The sequence below is a fragment of the Sturnus vulgaris genome, chromosome 11, assembly GCF_052056855.1.
Source record: "Sturnus vulgaris isolate bStuVul1 chromosome 11, bStuVul1.hap1, whole genome shotgun sequence".
Lineage (NCBI taxonomy): Eukaryota > Metazoa > Chordata > Aves > Passeriformes > Sturnidae > Sturnus > Sturnus vulgaris.
The window spans coordinates 1,846,036-1,868,395 of record NC_142253.1 but is presented as its reverse complement, the minus strand read 5'-3'; the positions used below and the strand labels follow the sequence as shown (position 1 = coordinate 1,868,395).

The 22,360-nt window shown below is 45.1% G+C and overlaps 1 protein-coding gene across 3 annotated transcripts in view; it reads left to right on the top strand.

The window, feature by feature from the left end:
- LOC106850350 (contactin-4) overlaps positions 1-22,360 on the top strand; it is a 271,490-nt gene that overhangs the window by 168,306 nt on the left and 80,824 nt on the right. For all 3 annotated transcript variants that reach the window (XM_088171240.1, XM_088171241.1, XM_088171239.1), the window contains exons 4-6: positions 2,359-2,485; positions 3,715-3,890; positions 19,072-19,167. In XM_088171240.1, the coding sequence (XP_088027366.1) occupies positions 2,359-2,485; positions 3,715-3,890; positions 19,072-19,167 (399 nt within the window). The remainder of the gene's footprint in view (positions 1-2,358; positions 2,486-3,714; positions 3,891-19,071; positions 19,168-22,360) is intronic.

Here is a 22,360-nt window from a genome sequence, read left to right as displayed (position 1 = left end):
TTGGACCCTCAGACTTGTTCCTGTTTCCCACCTCCAGTGCACGAACCGTTTCACTTGTAATGCAAGCTGTGCTTCCTTCCCTGTGATCTGACCTTTGCTGTGATGTGATATCAATTGACACTCCCTAATTGAAATAACAGCAGATGACAGCCCAGGGAGGGGGGTGAGGCAGGTGACAGGCAATCCAACACCTCCCTGAGTCAGCAGCTCCCTAACTGCATTTTCTGGGATGCTCAGGCTCTGCATTCCTGGGATTTCAGGCAACTCTTGCACAGGACCCGAGCACTTCTGCACTTTGCAATGAGAAAACTGGACACACTCAAATAGATTTTAAACCTCCTGCTGTCAAAGCCACTCATACAGTTGTCAGGGCTATAATCTTTATGGGCCAGGCTATAATGTTCTTTCTTAGGGTGAATGAGCCTGCTCAGGGAGTGCAGCAGCCCTGGCTCTCAGGAACAAGTCTGGATCCATAATCCAGTCCCTTATGCTTTATGGCTATTATTATCTTTTCCCACCAGCACCATGAGTTGCACAAAGGTGTAATTTAAAGCTGGAGACGATGTGAAATGTGTTTTGAATAATAGATGACTTTCAGCCAGGTATGGTTAGCATATAATTAAAAATAAAGATAAATGCAAGGCCTGTGACTGTGAGCTTGGTGCAACCCCTGTTGTGGTGGGGCCTGAGGGAGGAGGCAGGGGAGAGGTGATTCCTTTCTAATCTTCCTGGCAGAGTCTCTGTGAAATATTTCTGTGGAGATGACAGAATTGACTCACCCTGGAGTGAAGGGCTGTTGTTCTGTCCTTAGTAAATCCAGTGGTTTCCCAGTGTCAGGGAATATGAGGTTTATTCCCATTCATTCTCACCTTCCTTCCATCTGGAAGATCCATCATCCTCTGTTAATTTTTTTTTTCCCCATCATCTCTATATTTTATTTATGCATTTTCCCCCCGACCTCCTAAAGCCACAAATTTCCTGTATCCCCATCCAGGTGGGCTTCCAGCAGCCTGACTAAAGTGAATTCCATGTTCACATCCCTGCAAGTCCCTGCACACTGAAAGAACAGAGTCTGCTGTAAAGACAGGGCAGCAAAAGGTTGGGAAATGATTTGAAAATGTTAAATCAAGGTTCTTTCCAGCCAGCTGAAAGACTTTCTGACTCTGAGCACTTCCACCGTGTCCTTACTTGCACTGAACTTGGAGGAGCAGGCAGACACTGACACTGATGGGAGGAAAAGTCTGGGTGAAATCAAGATAGCTGATCTTTTCAGGCAGGAAAAGTTGATTTCTTTTGTGTTCTGAACAGTCACTGTGGAGATAAAACTGTCTGATACAAACAGGATGGAGAGCAGGGAATTTAGTTGGAGCTTTGTGTGGGTGTTCAGTGCAGTGTCAGTGAATTTCCTGGAATTCTGTGCTCGCTGCAAAGGGGAAGAGCTGCACCTCAGGGATGGGCTTGGGAGCATCTCCCACCCTCAGCTCCAGGTCTGAGAGAGGAGCAGTGGAGAAGGTGAGAGCAGAAAGTGGTTGAGGAGAGAGGAAAGGAGATAGGAAGGAGTTAACAGCTAAAAAAAATCAAAGTGTATTTTTAAAATGAAGAAGGAAAATCAGCAGGAGGGAGGCTCCCATCAGGAATTGCCAACCTCAGAGGGTGCTGGGCTGCTGGCAAATGACTCCTTGAAGGTCGTGTCAGGTTGTTCTGCCAAAATATTTTCCCTCTTCTGCCTATATCTAGTGTGGGTTTTTAATGCTCTGAAGGGCACAAGTGTAGAGTGTCCTGGTCAGGGCTGGTCACACAGAAGCCCCTGGGACCCTCATTCCTGGGGAGGGGAGGGGATGGTGCCAGGGGTTCCTGAGCCAGCAGAGCACGGAGAGGGCAGGGGGTGACACAGGGTTTGCATCCCCTCAGAGAGACAGAAAGGTTTCAGTCAGGGATGGCAGAACCAGCTGCACTGGGGCTGGGCGTGCTGGGGAGGGTTAATTTTATTTCTTTGTCATTGTGTTCCACCATGTGGGGCTTTAATTTGCAAGGAAAACGTCTCAGTTTTTAAAGGTGAAGCTGAGGATTGTGGTCTGAACAGAGCTTTGCTATGACAACAGTGCCTGTTCCCAGTGTGAACTTTGGGTGAGGTTTCATTCTGTGCTCTGTGTACTGTAGGACATTTTCATGACTCCACGTGACGTTCAGTGGCTTTTGGAAATAAAAATCTTCTGTTACAAACTAAACAAAGTGCCATCAGATCTTTTCCAAGGTGAATGACACAAGGCCTCTCGCTGCTGAGGCTCTGTTTTATATTTTAAGCCTGGAAGGTGGAGGTTCCATGAGTGACCTGTCCCATTTTCCTGTCTAATGCAGATGACAACACCCTGCACGGGCCGGTTTTCCTCCAGGAGCCCAACAGCCTCATCTTCCCCTTGGACTCGGAGGAGAAGAAAGTGAAGCTGAGCTGTGAAGTGAAAGGAAATCCCAGACCAACCATTGGGTTTGTTCAATGTTCTCCTGCTCTTAGAACCATCACACGTGAGCCTTTGGGTCGGTGATGTCCCTGGGGGATACCACAGTGCTGATCCCAAAAAATCCCAAGGGGCAGCTCTGGTCTCTCCTCTGTGACCAGGGACAGGATCCAGGGAGTGGCTGGAGCTGTGCCAGGGAGGGTCAGGTTGGATTTTAGGGAAAGATTCTTCCCCCAGAGGGTGCCCAGGGAATGGGCACAGCCCCAAGGCTGCCAGAGCTCCAGGAGAGTTTGGAAAACCCTCCCAGGGATGCCCAGGGTGGGATTGTTGGGGTGTCCTGGCCAGGAGCTGGACTTTGATGGTCCCTTCCAGCTCAGGATGTTGTGTGATCCTGCAGCATTAGGAACAGAGGGAATGGCCACCAGGAAATCCCCAGGTATTGCAACTCAATCACAAAATTTGGACAGGAGTTCTGAAAGGTTACAAAAGGATTATGAAATAGTCTTGGCTCTCAGGTCAGCCATCCTTTTCCATAAACACAGACAAAACTCCTCATTCTTGTCAGCTTCAGTGGCTGCTTTGGGATCCTTGGAGAAGGCCCTGTCCCCCTGCAGTGCTGTCAATCACTGCTGCTCTGCTCTTCCCTTTGGTGCCTCTCACTCTGCTCACCAGTAAATGCCACTCTGAAACCAGTCAGAGTCACCAGGCCTCTGCCTGGTGCTGTGTCCCGACACAGCCAGCTATTCCATGCCAAAAAATCCAGGGATTCAGCTCTTCAGAGTTTCTCTGTGCACTCAGGAGGGGCTGTGTCCCCTGTCCCCCTCCTCGCTCCATCCAGGGCTGGAATTCCTCAGTGCCCAACTTTGTGACAACATCTGCAGGGAGGGAATTTTCTTAAATTTATAAACCAACAACCAGCAAGTCGAGAGAAGGGGGGGAAAAAAAAATATCCTCAGTGGGCTTGAATGGGTTAGAGATCCTGTCTCAGGAACTTCCCCTTGCCAAGTGATTAATTCCAAAGAGCAGCAGCACCAGCATCTCCAGAAGCATTAATCATTTCAGAGACTGAAATACGTCAAGGATGTTGCTCTTTCAGTTAAATACCGGAATATTTCAATACCGCTCGGGAAATTTGCATTTTTTTATGCTTTTCTAAATTTTATTTTTTAATAAGCATCTCCCTTTACTCACTTCAAGCTGTTGTTTTCCGAGAGCCAGGAGCATCAGCAGAGTTTAACTTTGGCGTTGTGTGCTCCAGGTGGAAGTTAAATGGGAGCAGTATCGACGTGGGCACGGATTACCGCTACAGCCTGCTGGAGGGGAACCTGCTGATCAATAATCCCAATAAAAGCCTGGATGCTGGCATGTACCAGTGTGTAGCAACAAACCCCTTCGGCACCATTGTCAGCAGAGAGGCCAAGCTGCAGTTTGCTTGTAAGTAAGAAGTGTGCTGGAAATTCTGGGGGGGGTGTGTTTTCCCACATTGTCCTGGTGGGTTATGGGGTGGAATTCGTGGAGTGAGAAAGAGGGGAAATGTGAATGAGGGATACAGATCTTGGATTATTTATTTATTATTTATTATTTAGCTGGAGTTGTGTGGGTTATACAGGGTAAAATGCCTCATTTCTTGAGGATGAGGTTACCTAGGATCTGGCAAATGGGATCTTTCCCTTGGTATTTTACCTTTCCTTGGAGAATTAGAGCTTCAAAATATTCAAAAGGAGTGTACAGGGTAAAATGTCTTATTTCTTGAGGAAGAGGTTGTCTAGGAAAGGATCTGGCAAATGGGATCTTTTCCTTTCCTTGGAGAACTGAAGTTTCAAAATGTTCAAAATGAACATACATGGTAAAATGTCTTAACTGCCTGAGGAAGAAGTTACCTAGCAAAGGATCTGGCAAATGGGATCTCACCCTTGGTTTTTTACCTTTCCTTGGAGAATTAAAGCTTCAAAATGTTCAGAAAGAGCATACAGGGTAAAATGTCTTTTTTCTTGGGGATGAGGTTGTCTAGAAAAGGATCTGGCAAATGGGATCTTTTCCTTTCCTTGGGGAATTAAAGTTTCAAAATATTCAAAAGGAGCATGCAGGGTAAAATGTCTTATTTCTTGAGGATGAGTTGTTATCTGGCAAATGGGATCTCACCCTTGGTTTTTTACCTTTCTTTGGAGAATTAAAGCTTCCAAATGTTCAAGAGCAGCATAATCTCCACAAGGGATGAATTCACAGTGACAGATTTCACAAGTCCTGGGTGTCAGTGGTGCAGCAGGTGTGGGCACTCAGGGTAAAATGGGCAGCTCTGTTGGTTTTTTTTTGGGTTAAAGCAGAGTTGCAGCTTCTTGTCAGAAGATGAGGATAAGAAAAGGCAGGATCTTGGTGTTAATCAACATTAAATGAAATTATAATGTTTAGAATATGCTCCCCTTGGAGCATAAAGTCTGTGAGAGTGGGCAAATGATGACAAATGAGCCATCTTTTTGTGGTTGTGACAGCAGAGAATAAATCCAGGGGCTTGTTCATCCCTCACCTGTGTGATTCCCTGGGCTGTTGAACTGGGAGGATGTTCAGGAATTCCAGCAGGAAAATCCTTGCAGGAGTTCAAGGCAGAGCCTTCCCAGGCACGGAGTTCTCAGGAATGGGGAATGGTGAAATGAAAAGGTGCTTTGGACTGACTGGGGAAAGCAGCTGATGTGCTCCAGCTACAGAAATGAGAAGATAAAAATGGCAATAAAACCCCCAGGTTCCCACACTTAGAGAGATGATTTGTAGTGAGGAATAATACAGAGGGTGGTGAAGTCAAGTCCTGTGTGTCCCCACGTAGCTGATGAGTTTTAAGGTCCCTCCCAACCCAAACCATTGTGGGATTTTCAGATCCTGACAAGTGCAGTGGCCAGGGATTACCTGAGTGGAAACCCATCCTCTTCTCACACATCTGCTCTGAGTCCTACCTGAGAAGACTGGATTTAAAAACAAAGCTTGTTCTTTTCCAGTAATGGTGGGGAACTCGGATAATTTGACACTTTTTTTTTTATCACTAGATTATATTTTAGTTGGCCAAAACAGCATAATCAGTTTAGAAGCATTTGGATTAAAGAAGAAAACATGAGGGTTTCTCAAGGTGGGCTTTCATAGAACATTTTTTTATCTTCTCTAATCAAAAGGATTGCAATGAGAATTAGCTGAATTAGGAAATACAGAGTGATTTAAGTTTCTTACAAAGGCTCTGCCTCTAAGGAACAATAAAAATGGGCATGTGAAGCTTCAGCCTTCATCTGAGCAATCCCTTCTTTTCCAGCCTCATCATGTGTTGTGTGGTTTTTGTTTTAACTCGTTTTTATTTCTGAGGAAATGACTGCTGGGGGTTTTGAGAATGATGGTTGGGATTTAAGGGGATTTTTTCCCCCCCTCCTTTGAAGAGTTAAATTGTGAATGTTGGGGCATCAGTAATGTGTGTTGTTCTTCAAGGGCTGTGTTATTCTTCTGTAGCCATTTCAGGGAAGATTAAACTGTGATTGAGCCATTCAGCCTCCTGTGGAGGGCAGACAGGGTCAGCAATTTCATCCTTGAAATATGTATTTAGGTTACAAACTCATTATGATAAAAGTGCTAATATTTCCCCCGAATACTTGCTTTTGATAAGTCCTTTTCATTTCAGGTTTGTCCTTTTTTTTTTTTCTTTTTTCTTCCTCCTTCTTTTTCCCTTTCTCCTTCCCCGTTTTTTATTTATTTTTTCCCATGCTAGTTGTCTCTGAAATTGAACATATTTTCACTGAGTGAGGAATCTGCTGTGCCACTCTAACACAATATGGATTAATGATACCCTAATCCCTGTGTTTACAGCAACACAGGCTTTCAGAAAATAAAAAAAAAAAAAGTTTTAAACTCTTGAGTATAGATCTAATAACGGCTTTTCCACAAAGATCTAAGGAAACACAGCTGAACTAGATTAAATTATGTGCTTTTTATTTTAGGGGCTGGGGCTTAGCTGGGTGATTTTATTCCCTGGCTGTGGTTTGTGTTGGGGAATAACCCTGGAATCAGTCAGGAGTTCTGGCAGCACTTTGGGGTGATCCAAGTCGTTTGCTGTGCCCCAGATCCTGCATCCCTTGAGGATGGAGATAAAGCTGCCATTGATTTCTGGTGGCACCAGAGTTGGCCCAAACCCCTCCCAAAGTGATGAATTTGCTGCTCGTTCTGCCTGCTCAGCTCCCGTCCCCTTGGCAGGACAGGATGAGCTCCCAGCGTGTCCTTGCCAAATGATTCCTGCTGACCACGGAATAATGTACAGAGTGGAACATCTCACAGGGGCTGGAGTTGTTCAGTCACTCTCTAAAATTCCCTGGAAGGAGCTGGTGGCAAGGTGAGGGTCAGTCTCTCTGAGGGAACAAGTGACAGGACAAGAGGAAACGACCCCAGGTTGTGCCAGGGAGGATATCAGGAAAAAATTCTGTACTAAAGTGTGGTTAACCAGGAAAAGGTGCAGTCACCATCCTGGAAATGCTCAGCCAACGAGCAGATGTGGCACTTTGTGACGGGGTTTAGTGGCCCTGGTGTTTGCTCAGAGGTTGGATTTGATTTTGGGGGTGGTTTCCATCCTTCACTTCAATGTCTGATTTATTATACCCACACCTCTGTTGTCATCAGATCACTGTGGGGAAATTCTCTAAATCCCCCCTGGAGAATCTCCTGTTCTGCCCAGCCCTTGCAGACCCCTCTCAGGGCTGTGCATTTGGAGATCTGTGAATTCAGATTTTCTTTCATTTGGAGGCCTCTGGTGCTGCTGATCTCCCAGCCTGTCCCAGATGGGCAGCACTGCTGGAAGTGGCTCCAGGGGAAATGGGACAGCACAAGGTTTCCCTTCTGTTTTAACTCCCTGCTAAGGGATGCCCGAGTTGTGGATGATCACAGTGGGATGAGCAAGGCAGGACAATTCCTGCTGATTTACCAGCTCCTATAGGGCAGCATCTCTAATTAGAGACACCTTTGAATTTATTTTACCTTGCTGAGGCTGCAGTTTGTGTTTTGCTGCCAAACTTTGAAACCAGACAGTTTTACACATCTCCCCTCCCTCCCAGGGGTGTCCAGGCTGTTTTTGCTCCATCTCCCCCTCCAGCAGCCCCTGAACCATCCCAAGCACAGGACCAAGCCTCTCCTAAGAGATGAGCCCTCTCTTCTCCCGTGGAGCCATCCCCAATGCTCACAGATGAAATATTCTCTCCCTGCTGTGATAACTTGACTCAATTTGGCCCTAAACTCCTCAGCAGGATTTGCAGTTTAACCTGAAAATTCACACAGCTGCTGCCAGCTGCAGCGTGCTGCTTTGGAAATCAACCCTCTGGGAGTGGCTGAGGAGCTGTGCAGGAGCTGCTGCCTTTCCCATCAGCACTGATGTTTGTCACATGCTGCTCATTTGGAAATGGGCATCCAAAGAGGAAAATCAAGTTGGAATCAGAGCTGCTTTTCAGTCATATCATTGTTTTGCCCCCTGTTGTCACAAAAACTGCCTGAAAGCAATGTCTGTGAAACAGGAGCTGTTAGAGAAATGGGATCTGCTTTTCAGGGGGGATTTATTTGTGGCAGCCATGAGGGGAAGATGGCTGATGTCCTTCCCTCTGCTCTGTGCTCAGAGGCCTCTCTGAAATCCCCTTTCCACCCCATGGCCATTTCCCAGGAAGGAATTTCCCTTGAATCTCTAATTTAGGGATCCATGCCAATGCTGTGGATGTTTTGAGATGTCCAAGGGGCTGAGGGACCAATCCCAGACAAGAAATGAGGCCCCAGGGAAGGGGAGGATGAAGGGAGGATGCTGGAGCAGGGGTGAAGCATCACTGTGCTGCCCCAGGGGCTTAAAAGAAAGAGGAAAGGTCTCCTTGTTCTCTTCCTCCTCCTCCTGCAGATGTCCCCAGACAGGTGAGATTTCTGATTTTCTGGGTGGAATTGAGCCTGAATTGTTTCAGTGTCTTCTCAGTGCCTGAAGAGCAGGCTTGGAGGTTGGCTGCTCTGAGGAGAGCAGCCTCCACCTTGCCTTTTGTAGCTTTTTCCACCTGATTATTCATGAGGAATGATCCTTGGGGGTCCCTTCCTGCTCAGGATATTCTGATTCAATTATAGAAACTCTTTACTTTCTTCCTTGTTACCATGAGCATCCTCTGAAGTGAAGGGAATCACTCTGTTGTTTCTAAAAACTGTTCCCCACACGCACTTTATTAAAAGAATTCATTTTATAGAAGGGGTTTGTTTTGGTTTTATTTTCAAAAATAATTGTTCAACATGAGCCAGCAGCCAGGGCCCAGCACTGCACAGTGCAAAGAGTGGCAGAAAATCCAGTAATAATGTGGTTGCAATGAGAATCCTTTGGGGCTTTGACCTACCATCCCAAAATAATTGCACTGTGGTGGTAGAAAGAGAAAATTACTCCCAACATCCTACTGAAAAGGGTTTTTTTTTCAATATTCCCATCACTGGAATGTTTGCTGTTATATCTTTTACAGGAGTAAATCCCATAATTTTCACTGTTAGTTGCTAAGGAACACATTGTAATGGCTGCTGAAAGTCTTTACTGGTGAACCCTCATTGCCCTCAAGTGCATTCTTTTTATCTTTTGGTGACTAAATTGGCAAGGAAGTGACTCTTTCAAAAAAAAAAAAAATTAGTAATGAAAACATCTAGGGGGGAGAGATCTACTGAATTCCAAACAAACAAATCCACAATCCCAGGGGTTGATCCGTGTGCTCAGCACCCAAATGGAAGAATTTCCACAGGGATCACTAAAATCTGGGGGTTGATAAGAGATGATGTGGTTTAAACCTTCTGCAAATGCAGGAGCCAGAGGGTTTGGGGTGGAAATTCAGGAGCCAGGGGTTTGGGCTGGAAATGCAGGAGCCCAGAGGGTTTGGGGTGGAAATGCAGGAACCAGGACAGATTTGGGCTGGAAATTCAGGATCCAGGGCAGGTTTGGGGTAGAAATGCAGGATCCAGAGGATTTTGGCTGGAAATTCAGGATCCAGAGGGTTTGGGCTGAAAATGCAGGAACCAGGACAGATTTGGGCTGGAAATTCAGGATCCAGGAGTTTGGGCTGGAAATGCAGGAACCAGGACAGGTTTGAGCTGGAAATTCAGGATTCAGGGCAGGTTTTTTGGGAGTCAGTGGGATGGTTGATGTGCCTGGCTGTGCTCATCCTCCTTTTGGGAGGTTGATTCCTCCAAAGTTTTAATCGTGAGGAGCAGAAACCCAGCCCTGCACATTTTCCTGGCTCCTTCCTCACTCTGGAGTTTTCCTGTGGAGGGGAAGATCCCTGTGGAGTACAGGGGGTGGGAATTTGCAGGTTCTGGGTAGGATCTGCACTCAGATAATGCCTGCCCTCATTCCCCACTGCAGCACCTGCATCCCTGGGCTCCAAAACTGCCTTGCACCCCAATATTGAAATATCCCACTCAGCTATTTCTCACCCAGATACCCCTTGTGGATTTTTTCAGAACCTGGATTTAAAATCCCCAGCTTTTCCCACGGTTTCATTCCCTTTTTCCTGGCATTTTCATCAGCACTTCTTCCCACACACGGGCACAATTCAGAGCTAACACTCCCAGCCAGCCACTGCAGCTTCCTTAGACCAGGGCCCACAAATCTGCTTTAAACCATTGCATTTTCTTAGCATTTCTTACATCTTCAGAAATCGATTTTCCTGATATGACCCAATTTCCCCTGCACCCCCCAGAATCTCAGTCTCTGTGCATCCAGGCCATTTGAAGGGTTTGGTTGTGACCTGAAACCCTGCAAATAAACAGCATTTTGGAGCTGGGCTGTGCAGTTCTGCCCCTGCAGAGACCCTGTTTGCCCAGGTTTTCCCTGGGATGTGCCATCCCAGTTTTCCTGGAGCTGCCAGGTTGTGAGAGCAGGGCACAGCATAGTTGGGGTGTCCCCAGTTCTGCACAGACACAAACCTTTAAATTTTGTTTAAAAACCTTTAAATTCTGTAGTTTCCTGCCAAGTGTCAAATCCCTGATTCCTCCTCCAGTGCCTTTTCAAGGAAAAATTCCATTTATCTCAACCCCAGCCCTGCTGCTTTACCCAAAACCAGCCCCTGCCTGTCCCCCCAGGACTGGGGTTGTGTGATTTTCTCTCAGGAATGAGCACAATTATTTGCATTTTCCCATTTGTTCTCACATCCCAGCGTTTCTCTTTGCTGAAATCCTGGCTGAGCCCTGCACAGGGCACATCAGTGTGAGAGATGAGCTCCCAACCTCTGCTCCTTCCCCACAGTCTCTGATGGGTGGAAAACTAGGCTAAGCCTCACGTAAGCTCCTCTTTTTTCCCTTTCTTTTCCTTTTTTTTCTTTTTTTTTTCTTTTTTTTTTTTTTGATGAATAGGACCAAGAGGGAGTTTACAGCAGAGGATGGATCTATAACCTACTTTACTTTCATCTGGGATAGAAGGACCCTTAAGTCAGAGCAGAAATGGAGGATTTTTACCTGCTTTGTTCCCCCCCACCTCAGGGTTATAAATAAACTGAATCCATTATTACTTAAAGCACTTGGAAATTATCAGTGCACGTTGTCCTAAAGCTGGGAATCTCCTAAGCCTGCAGTTATTTGGGAAATTATTTTGGTTTCTGTCTGGAAGGAGCTCTGGGGAGGGCAGGGAGGTGTTGGAGCCAGCTGAGGGTCACAGCTCCTCTCCTGCTTTAGAAAATCAGGGAAAAGCAAAGCACAGGCTTGGCATTTCCCCTCATCTCTCTTCATATTTATTCATTTTGCCTTTAATATGAAAAATATATATATACACTCAAAAGGCAGATTAGTTTTTAAGAATAAAGCCCCTAGATATTAAAAAAATTAAGTATTATGTAGGTGGGTTTTTTTAAAAAAATGAACCCCCAAACATCTTGTAAAATCTGATTTTAGAGTATAAACATCTGCAGAGCTCTAGGGTTATGTTTTCATGGCATTTTCTAATCAGTTTTCATGGTTTGTGGTATTTGCTCTGTTATTAGGAAATTTCTTGTGACACCTCCCCTTCTGCCTCTAAACCTCCTGCTCAGTGAATGCAATAATGCTCTTGACCCAGCTGAAGAGAGAATTCTGATCCTCAGATCAGGGGTTCTGTATCAGTGCAAATCAGTATTTTCTCTAAATGGGTGGAAATAGCATTTGCAGGAGCCAGCACGGACTTGGCAAAGGCCAGAGGTGGATTCTGCAGGAAAATTCCTGGTTTTTATTGATGGGATGCAAGAGCAGAACAACTTTATCCCAGTGCCTGCTTTGTCTTCATTTTGATTTTTCTTTGCTGTTTTCCCTCTGGAAAGCAGAGCCAGGAGTCAGCATTGGCATGTGGAGGATGGAGGAGCTTTAAATGTGTTGGTGGAGAATTGTCCTGTGTTGGTTTCCCTGTCTGCAGCAAACTTGATTGGCATTTCATTATTCATTAGGCCTGAGAGAGGACCAGAATGGAGAAATATCAGCACTCTGAGATGCTGCTGAGCCCCAAAATGTGCATTTCCACAGGGAGGCTGAACCTGCAGACACCTCTGGGGATCAGGGTCTCTGAGGGATGGGGTTTGCTTGGGGTTTTTATCAAGCAAAGGGAAATTTTCCTTTGAAAATTTGAAATTTCTTGGGTGATGTTATCCAGAAAATCTGTGGCTGCCCCTGGATCCCTGGAAATGCCCAAGGTCAGGTTGGGGTTTGGAGCAGCTGGGACAATGGAAGGTGTCCCTGCCCTGGGACTGGATGGACTTGGATGAATTCTGTGTCCCTCCTGTGCCTGTGGAATTTCTGCTCCCTGCCCACTGCAAAGTCATCTGTGCTGCCAAAAAGTGCAAACAGAGCTTTTTTCTTTTTCTTTTTCTTTTTTTTTTTCTTTTTTTTTTTTTTTTCATCAAGGGAAAGATAAAAAACTTCTGGGAGTGAAACAACCCCATTCGAGCCAACCCAAGGGGAAATGTCTGCCCAGATTTTCGAGATTAAAGTAATAAAATTTTCAGAGTCCTCAGCATTTTGTCTCAAGCAGAGGAGCTGCTTCAAAATAAATGTTTGAAATATTTCCTGTCGAAAGAAGGCAAACAGGCAGTTTTTATGAAGTGGAACATGAAGACAAGGAGGATTTTTTTTTTTTCCATAATATCATAGAGAAGAGTGGTTTGATTTTGGAAAAGAAAAATGGGTGCCTGGCAGGGATTTGTAAGAGCTCCTGTTTCCCTGGGAGGGCAGAGGGTGAAGGAAGGTAGGAAAGCCCTGGGGTTGCATTAAAACCTGTTGGGAAGGAAGGATCCAACCCCAGGGAGGGGAATTTCAGCCATTGGGCTCAGAAATCAGTCTGGATTTAACATATAGGGGTCAGAAAGATTTGGGAAAATCCAAACAGTTTTGGATGCTGAGAACTCAGATAGAGATGCCCAAGGTGATGGAGAGATCAGAGGTGTGAGTGCTAAAGTTGCCCAGGCAGTGCCTTGTTACTGCCCTCACTAATAAAATCCAAGGAATAATATTTTCCAGCAGGGATAGGGGTGGGGGGAATGCCAAGATATTTACCTCTAAAACTTCTTTTTCCTTTCTTTTCTCCTCAGCAAAGTAGAAATCCCAGTGAAATTTCTGCTCTAAAGGTCAAACGAGAAAGCTTTCATCCCCAGACTTGTAAACTATTTCTCAAATCAGTGACTCTCGAAATTATTCATTAGAACACCAGCTCTTAAACTAAAATTCTATTAAGCTCTGTATCAAAGGGGTTTTATTCCAGCCCACAGAGCTCTCTGTGTGGTCCTGCCACAGCAGCAAGGACACAGCCTGAAGAAATTCATCTCTGTGTGTGTGTGTTGGTGCAAGGGATGGCAGAGAAGGCAGCTCTGAAAATCAGGTGCAGTTTTCTAGAGACAGAGTTTGGGGGTGGTGGGGCCATGAACACCAGCAGGAAAATCTTGGCTGTCGTGGGTGCCAGTCAGGAGCTTCCAGCCTTCCTCCCTCCATGTGATTTTTAAATTCTCACAGTTTGTAGCCAGTGGAGTGGGATTATCATCCCATGCCTCCCCTGTCCACCAGCTCTGAGTTTTGTCCAGGACATGAACCTGAGATCTGTTGGATGTGGAGAGTTGTGCAGACATGATGAGAATAATTTGGGAGAGGGCATCCAAATATCCCTGAGGAGGAGATTCTTTGCTCAGTCTGAACCAGGAGGATTTGACCAACCCTTCCATCAGTTTTGTTGGGTTTTTTGTTGTTGGAGATGTCATTGCCAGCTTAATCAGATTCCACTGGGATGAGTCATGTGCTCTTTAATAAAAGGAATAATCTCATTGTCTTCAATTGAAGGACTTGGATATGACCTTAAACATCACCCTAAATTTGAGATTGCTGGGATTATTTTAAAATTATAGAAGGAGTTTGAGAAGGCAAAGCCCATTATAATCTGTAAATCTCTTTAAGTCATGCTTAAAAATTGGCTTTGGGTGTCTTGGCTTTGTCTGAGTACCCAAGGGGATTGGGCACTTCACATATAAAAAAGGTAATTTCACCTTACCTAGATCATTATTTCCTATTGTGTGGGTGCTTTAAAGTTCATTTAATATTAGTAAAGGTGGTGTTTTGTCCACTCCAGAATACCCCAAATTGCCAGTGAATGTGTTTCTAATGTATCAGTTCCTAAATTACCAGATTGATTTTTAACCATTCTATTTTCCTGTGCTCGGAGTACAACCAAATCTCGAGGGTGAAATACCAACCACAACCCCCCATAAAACACAAGCTGGTTGGAAGAACTCCTGAAGAGCTGATCCAAGGATTTGCTCCTCATCTAAGTGAAGTGGCAGTGTCCTAACCCAAAGCTTATTTTTAATGCAGTAGCAATAGCATTAGGGCAGTGCTAATTCCCAGTAATTCCCAGCTGGATGCACAGATCTGTGGGTATCACCCACCCTTCTCCCTCCCTGTGCTGTTCCCTCTGTCCAGGCTCACTGGATATCTCATTTTTGTAGGAATAATGATCCCTAAGGATGCAGCTCCTGTGCTCTGGAGGCTCCTTGCTGTTAACATCAACTCAGTTGAGTGATGTCAACGATGTGTTATCAAATTTGCTTCTCAAAACTCTCCAGGGAAAGGTTTTTTAAGTAAAATCCACTAACATTTTTATTTTTCCAAGCCTATTAGCCGTGGTTTTCTTTGGCAATTAAAACCCACTGGTGTATAAAGCAGTGATTGATGTGTGTACATTTTTGTTGGAATGTAGGAAAAGCAGAAATCGTTTCATACCAGTTAAACAGGAGTAATAGGTGAAAACAGCACTGACACTGCTTTTCTAATCATTAGGAGAAAAAAAGAAAAAAAAAAAAACCTCTGAACTGTAATGACAAAGGGCTCACTAAATGTGAGTTTTTGACAGCATGTCAGTCAAGGCTCTGCACAGCAGAGCTGCCTCCCACATGATACAGTCACAGAAATTGCCTTTCTAAAGGACATGCAGACACCTGCCACCACCAATTTGCATCTTTGACTCCTCATCTCATTTTCTGTCATATTTTTTGGGTGGTTTTTAATAGCTCCTGCACAGAGGGGTCTCTCCTAATTGCAGCACTGGTGTAATTACCAAGCGTTTTGTGTTCTAAAAATAGGCACGTGTGGAAAAAAAAAAAAAAAAAAATCAAAGCAAAGCATGGAAATGCTCCTCAGGCAAACAAAGCCAGCAAAACAGAGCTCAGCTTTCACAAAAAATAGGGATGTCTGTCATGTCCCCAGTGCCCTGAGCCTGGCAGGCTCCTGAGGGAAGTCTTGGTGTTCCAGCCTGGTTCCCAGGGCATGCTGAGTTCAGGATTTCTGTTCTTTATTTCCATTATTTCTGGTATTTCCATTATTTCTGGTATTGTTGCAGCCAGCAATGGGACCCAGGGGCTCACAGCTGCTCTGCTGGGGCACAGGTCTCACCATGGGACAATCAGTGGAGCTGGGAGTGATGAGGGCTGTAAACACAGAAATCTGAGGCCAAATTTTGCACTGAACCCCCCCCAGCCCAGCAGGAGCTGATGTGACCTTGTTTGTTTGCCCATCCTGTGATGCCATATGGAAAATATTTCTTGAAAACTTTGCTTGCCTGGGAGTCACTCAGAAAAAGAATGACCACATTTCATAAAGCTCAAACCCAAGCAGGTCCTAAGAAAGGAGAAAAGGCTGCAGCTCCTTTTGTTTTGCTTATAATTGAGTCTTCTTTGCTCTAAAGACTGATTTTTGCAGAGAAAATTTGGGGAAATTTTTCATTACTCTGGACAACTTGGGTAATTGTTACTGTGCAAAGCCATATGAGCTTGATTAAAGTTTCCAAATGCCATTTACTGAGACAAACCACCCAGTCTCCAGGGGCTGTGGATCATTTCAGGTTGTTTAAGCTTTTATTAAACCCCATCACAGCTCATTCCATACAATAATACCCTGCCCAAAGTGAGGAGCTGCTGGGCTGACAGCTGCTGCTGGGCTTTGGGGCATTTTTGGGGATCTGTGTCAGCCTGGCATCACTTTCCCAGGACCTGCTGAAGCTGTGGCACCGAACATTAAGGCAGAGTTTTAATGGGGGCGACAGGAAAAAAATCTCATTATTGCAGCCAAGCCATTGCAGTCCCCATTAAGGGCTGGGTGTTGGTGTGTGCATTGCACTCCAGTGCATTTCAGAAGCAGATGTCAAGGTTCTGTGCAAATATTAGCTAATTAAAACTCTTCTGAGGGACACAGCTGAATACTTGTCCTCAGAGATGTGCAAACTTTGTCACCGAGAGCTGAAGTGACTTTTCCCAAAGTCATGCAGCTGCTTTTAAATACATCCAGCTGAAATTAAATAATACATGCAACTTTCTGCTTCTGTGGGTCTGTTCAGCTTGATTTAGAATCGATACTGTCCACAAAGTGTTTAAAAGGCACCTTAACTCATTCATTAAATAAGGTGTGAGTAGCTGCTACTCACAGTTACCTCTCTGCATTCCTATGACACCCCCCTGTTGTATTCTCCTCTTGAAATCGTTCCTAATTGCTAATTACTAATCCTTCTCTGGTGCTGGGGTTCCTGGAGCTCACACAAGATTTTTCTGTGCTCTTTGGAGTCCTTGGTTTGGTAGTGTGAGAATTGTTGGCAGCACATTGATCTCTGGAATTGCAAGTGTTCATATTTTCTACCTCATTTTTTTCCTTTTAAATCTGATGGGTTTGGGGGTTTGTTTTATGGGCAAATAAAAACAAAAATCCTCCTCTGCTACCCAGGGTTTTTAGGTTTGAGGACAAACTGAAGTGGAACTTGATGGTGTTGTCACCACAAAGCTGAACCACCCACTCTGCAATTCAAAGATTGCAAGGTGGATCCCGAATGAAGCTCCCCACCAATAAAATCTTCATTATATTATTATTATTCATTCCAATTTAGGTGGTGTAAAATAAATCTGTGGCCTTCAGAAAGCACAGGCACAATCATCCTGATGGCTTGGATGAGGCATTAGCCTTTCTTATAATTATCTTAATCTTGTTATTTTACTCAGAGCCAGATTTGAAGCTTGCATGAGGCTTTTCAGAGCCACCTCCTGATGCTTTGCACTACAAGCACTGGTGATGAATGCTCTGCTTTATTTGCTGATTTTGACCATTCTTGCAGCTTTTCTTAGATGTTCATCCAAGCAGAGTCTGCTTTTCCTGGTAGCAATCCTTTTCTTGTCAGTACTGATGTGAAAAATAGCACATTTATTGCTGCAGGAGTTATTTGGGCTTTAGGCTGTTACTCCTCCTGCAGCTGTCCTCAGAGAGGATGGCACCCAGCCTTGTGCCCATGTGCAGTCAAAATGGATAAAAATCTGGGCACTGGCAGGTGGCCAGAGAAATGTTACAGTGGTTCCTGTAAAATAAAATAAAAAAAAATTAATAAATAAAATCTTGTAAATTTTATAGAATTTGGGAATGAAAAATTATATCTCTTGAATTGTTTGGGGTTTTTTTTTTCTGTTTTCTTTTTGTCGTAAACCAGAAAAGGAAGAGAGAAAGGCCCATAAAGTTTTCTTTCCTGAAGGGGGAAATGAAGCAGTGACAACTTGGGATTTTATTAATTTAAATTTTTTAAGTATGTGTGCAGAAAACATTGTTAAGAGAGGATAAAAATCAAGGCTCGGTTTTCCATCCTTGTAACCTTATAATGAGGTTCCTAGCAGTTCCTGCTGATAAATATTTATCACCTCTGTGTTTTCTCTGGTTCCCAACTGCACTGACAACAGGTTTGTAATTGCCAAACCCGGGCTCAGCAACACTGGAAACAAGGGGAAAAAAAACTCGAAAATCGAAATGCAGGAAATTGTTAAAGATCAGAGGCTGCCAAAGTGATTCCATGTCTTGGTGCTCCCACAAAGCAGCTGCTGGTGACAATCCTGGTGCCACTGCTGAGCTCAGAGTCACCTCCTCACTTCAGTGCAAATCTCTTGAATTCAGTGTGCAAGGGGAGCAGAGGGAGTTTTTGTATTTCTGCAGTGCATGGGCCCTGAGGAGAGGGGAAAAAAGAGAGGTGGGAGGAGGAATTTAATTTAATTTAATTAAAGCGCCCTGTGGCTTAACAAGCAGCTGGTGCAAGAGGTTTCCTTGTGGGGAAGGAAGGGTCTCCACAGCTGGGCTGGGAGCATCAGCAGCGAGGCTCCAGGGGGGAACCAGCCTGGCTTGGGATGGGATTGCTGATTTGAGGCAGTAATCCTTCCTAAATTCATTCAACAAACCTCCCCCAGCCTTACAGGTGCTGGGGTTTTCTCCAGCTGTGTCTGCTGCTGTGGGTAAATCAGCAGCTTCTCCCTTGCCCAGCATTTCCAGGTCTTTCTGTTGATGCTCCTCAGCCTCCTGCTGCCTCACATCCCACCCTCCAAGCTGATATTTGATTTATTTCATCATTTTCCTTTCGTGCTCCCCATGAGGAGAAGCCTTTGGCCACCTGTTGGAGTCAGTCAGTCAGGAGTCTCTCTGATTTCTTCAGAGAGAAAGCAGAGTGCAGGCATTGAGTTAAAGCCTTTGAATGGAATGAGTAAGTGAATAGATGGAGTGAATAAGTAAGTAAATGGAATAAGTTTTAAGTGCTTTTAGTGAGTAAAAGGTCTTAGATGCCTGAGAAGTAGTACATGTTCTAGTGAAGGTTGAAAAACATACTGGTGTTTCCTTAGAGGCTCCAAGAACCCAGCTTCAGACATAATAGAGTTAGAGTTCAGAATATTGCTGACATTTTTCAGTTAGAACAAGATAGACCATGTACATAGTTTATACACAGCCTGGCATGCTAAGAAACCAGAATTCTAATGGGTTAAGAAGTAATGGTCTGAGTTTGTGTCTTAGCTAGTTGGAAAGTTTCTATAAAAGAACATGCACTGGGGAGAGCTGGGGCTCTATGCCATGTGCATTTTGCCATTGCATTTTGCCATTGCATTTTGCCACTGCAGTTTTGCCATTGCTTTGCTTTGTTTTTGCCTTTGAGACCGATGTGCTTCTTGCAACAAATAACTTTATAGCAACTATTAACTTTGCTTGGCTTTTGACACAAGAGGAGAATAAACCCGACAGTGTGGGTGCCCTAGAGGCACCCAGAGGTTTGCCTAAAACCTCAGAGCCACCCTCTAACCTTTTCCTTCTCTCCTGGCAGACCTTGAGAACTTCAAGACCAGGACGAGGAGCACGGTGTCGGTGCGCCAGGGCCAGGGCATGGTGCTGCTCTGTGGGCCCCCGCCCCACTCTGGAGGTAAAGAGAGATTCCCTTCTCTTGGTTTCAGTGCCTGCCAGCAAACTGGGGGGGGTTCCATTCTCAGGGAAGAGAATTCTCAGGAATTCCAGGCAGTTTGAAGCAAGGAGAGGGTTGTGACCCCCTGGCAGAGGGGTCGTGACTGGGGAATTAAGTGCAGAGAATTCCACTTTGTTAATCTGAGTGTAAACTTCAGCAACTAAAGCAGTGTCTTCATATCCTGAAGACGTGGCCAAGATCTTCTTGTGCAGCCTTTCTGTTTTGTGGCCTGGGTGTGGCTCCTGCTAAAAAGTTGAAGCTTGCTGACTGAGCCACTTTTGTGCATCATCCTTTCATTATTTTCTCTTTTCCAAACACTACTGGCACTATTTTTTGTGTCCTGGGTACTCTGGGTATGCCCAGATCTCGCAGGGTGCTGTTTGATTCAAAGAGGGTGCTATGAATGTTTAGAAAATACCAAGCAATTCTTCCAGTTCAGCACGAATTTACTTTAAAATGTGCCAACTTGTGGCTTCTCGGGCGTGTGTGTTGCACTGTTCTGTTTGAAATGTGTTGGGGAGGGGGTGGCTGTGTCAGAATTCCTGCTGGATGCCCTTGGTGTGTCCCACTGCAGCTGGGTCCTCCGTGGGGGCTGCTGGCTCCACCAGAACCAGGAACATCTTCCACACGTCTGAGTCCCTTTTTAAAGAGATTTGCAATCCTGCTCTGAGCTCTGTCCAGCCTCATCAGCTGGATGGGAATTGCCTGGTGGACCATGTGCTGTTAGGCTGAGCTTATTGAGGCTCTCAGCTGGCAGAGCTGCCCAGGGGCTTTGTCTGGGGCTTTGTCTGGGACCCCCCAGCACTGCCCATTCCTGGGGACACCCCTGGCCAGCAGTGCTGCCTCCCATTCTCCAAGGCTGGAGCTCCAGAGGGGCACAGGGCTGCAGGAATTGTGCACCTCTGGCCCCTCAGCAAAGCCCTGCTCTGTGGTGGCTGAGTTCCCTGTGTTGCCATAAGGAATCTCCTCCTGGTGTGGAGATGGAGCAGCTGGTGGGGGTGTGAGCAGGGAGAAGGGAATGGTTGTTCAGGTGGCTCAGGAGAAGGTTTGGTCTGAGTTTATTTACTGCTGATACAAAAAATTAAATTTCCAGAAGGTGCTGGTGTTATTTCCAGCTTTGGTTCAATAAAAGGGACAGAGCCTGGTGTGATGACCAGGAGGTGAGAACATTTCTGGTAATAATTTCCCTCAATCATTTGGGTGAAAGAGGAATTTCCCCATGACCTGCTCGACTGCAGCCAGAAAATTATCCTAATTGTAGCCAGAGCCACAATTAGTGTGCAGTGACACTGTCACAGCTCTGTATCACAGCCAGTCTGAACTAGCACAGCCTGAGCTGGGCTGGTGTCACTGGGCTTGTTGTTTTCTGGCTTGCACACAAAGCATTTACAGGAGACTCAAAACAGGTTAATTCAGAGCACTTGTTCTGCAGGAATTAATCTGCTCTGTGCCAACATTTGCTTTTACTTTTCCTTTCTCCCAAGGTTAGAAATGAGATGAGTTTTGAAAACGTCCCAACTGCAAATTAATGCTTTTTAGTGATCATCACGTTTCCATCAGCCAACTGTGCCCAAAGCCCTTGGGTCTGTAGCAGCCACTGCACAACCCCAGAGCTTTCTCCAGCTCAGCTCTGGGCACAGGGAGGTTCAGGAGGAATTTCAGGTGTCAGGGGAAGCTGCTGCTCATCAGGAATTGTTCCTTGGGCAGCCCAATCCCCAGGGCAAAGCAGAGCTGTAGGATGACTGCAAGTGTTTAACACTGTGGTGCCAAAGGAAAAAACTCTTCAGCTTCAAAGTGAAAAATATTCCAGCTCTTTGGAAGTTCGAGTGGTAATAAGAGGAGAAAATGCAATTACTTATTTTAGAATCTGATTAGGGCAGCGAACCCAACTTCATCATCTTTGCAAAAAGTCCCTGATGGCTTTAATGACCACTGCTGAAACATAGGAGTAATTGTGGGAAAAATACACTTCCATATTTTTTTTTTTTTTACTTTAGTTTCATATGTGCATTGAAAATGAAATCTGAAAAAAATAATTTAAAAAAGTAAAATTATTCAATCTGAGAATTGCCATTGCTTTGCTGATGAGGGTATTTACTGGAATAATAGAAGCTTGAAAAAAAAAACATCCTGGCCAGGTGCTGAGATTTGGGAGGAAAAAAAAACCCAGTAAATGAGAAGGGAATTCTTTCCTGACAGCCATTGTGTTACTGGTTGTCTTGGGCTTAAAAATTGTGACTTCATTAAAAAGATGCTGATCATCATCCAGACCATTAACCTTTCAGCTGTGGTTCACTCCAATACTTTGCCACTTGGAAATATCCATTTTTGAGGAGCTGTCAGCTAAAAGTGAAGTTATGTTGGCCTACATACATTAGTTGTTGAGGCTTTCTTTTTATTTTTTCTTGTTAATGATGCCCAATAAAGAGCTTCCTACTGTTCAAACATTACAGGAAATTCATCCCGAAAATGACTCCAAATGATGAACAAATCCTTTCAGCGTCAACAAATGGGCTGTGTACAGCTCACACTGAACAATTCGGGCATTGCAGTGCGTTGTCCCAATTTTTGGGTTGGAAATGAGCTGGAAATTGAAGGCCCTGGATGTGAGCTCCCCCCCCCAGAGCCCGGATGGAAATGGAATGTGTGCTGCGTGCGGCGGGGAGCCGCTGTTTGTCAGGTCACTGCCTTGTGCTGGTACATTCTGTTAAGCAGCATAATGATGTGATGGCCTCCTCTGATGAAGTGCATGCTGAGTGCTGGAGATGTGGAAAATAAATGTTCATCTGCTGGGCTGGGAAGAGGAATAAGCTCAAATCAAACATTTGCTTCCGCCGCGTTTTCCGCGCTCGCAGCAGCGGATCCCAAACCCCCCAGGCCAGTCCTGCCACACTGCTGACCCCTTTGTCTCTTACAAGTTCCAATTCTTTCTTGTCTTCCTTCTCCATTTGTTCCTAAAGGGCTGGCAGAAACCTGCCTTCGTTGTTAGGATTTTTCTGAGATAATTACCCAGCGTGTGAAGGGTGTCCCCTCATTATTTCTGCAGCTTGTTTAATCAAAAGCCCAACAATGGTCTTGTGTCAACCATTCTACCCTGAAACTCCACAGAAGATTTCATTGGAGAGTAAATATTGAACGTGGCACTGAGGCTGGG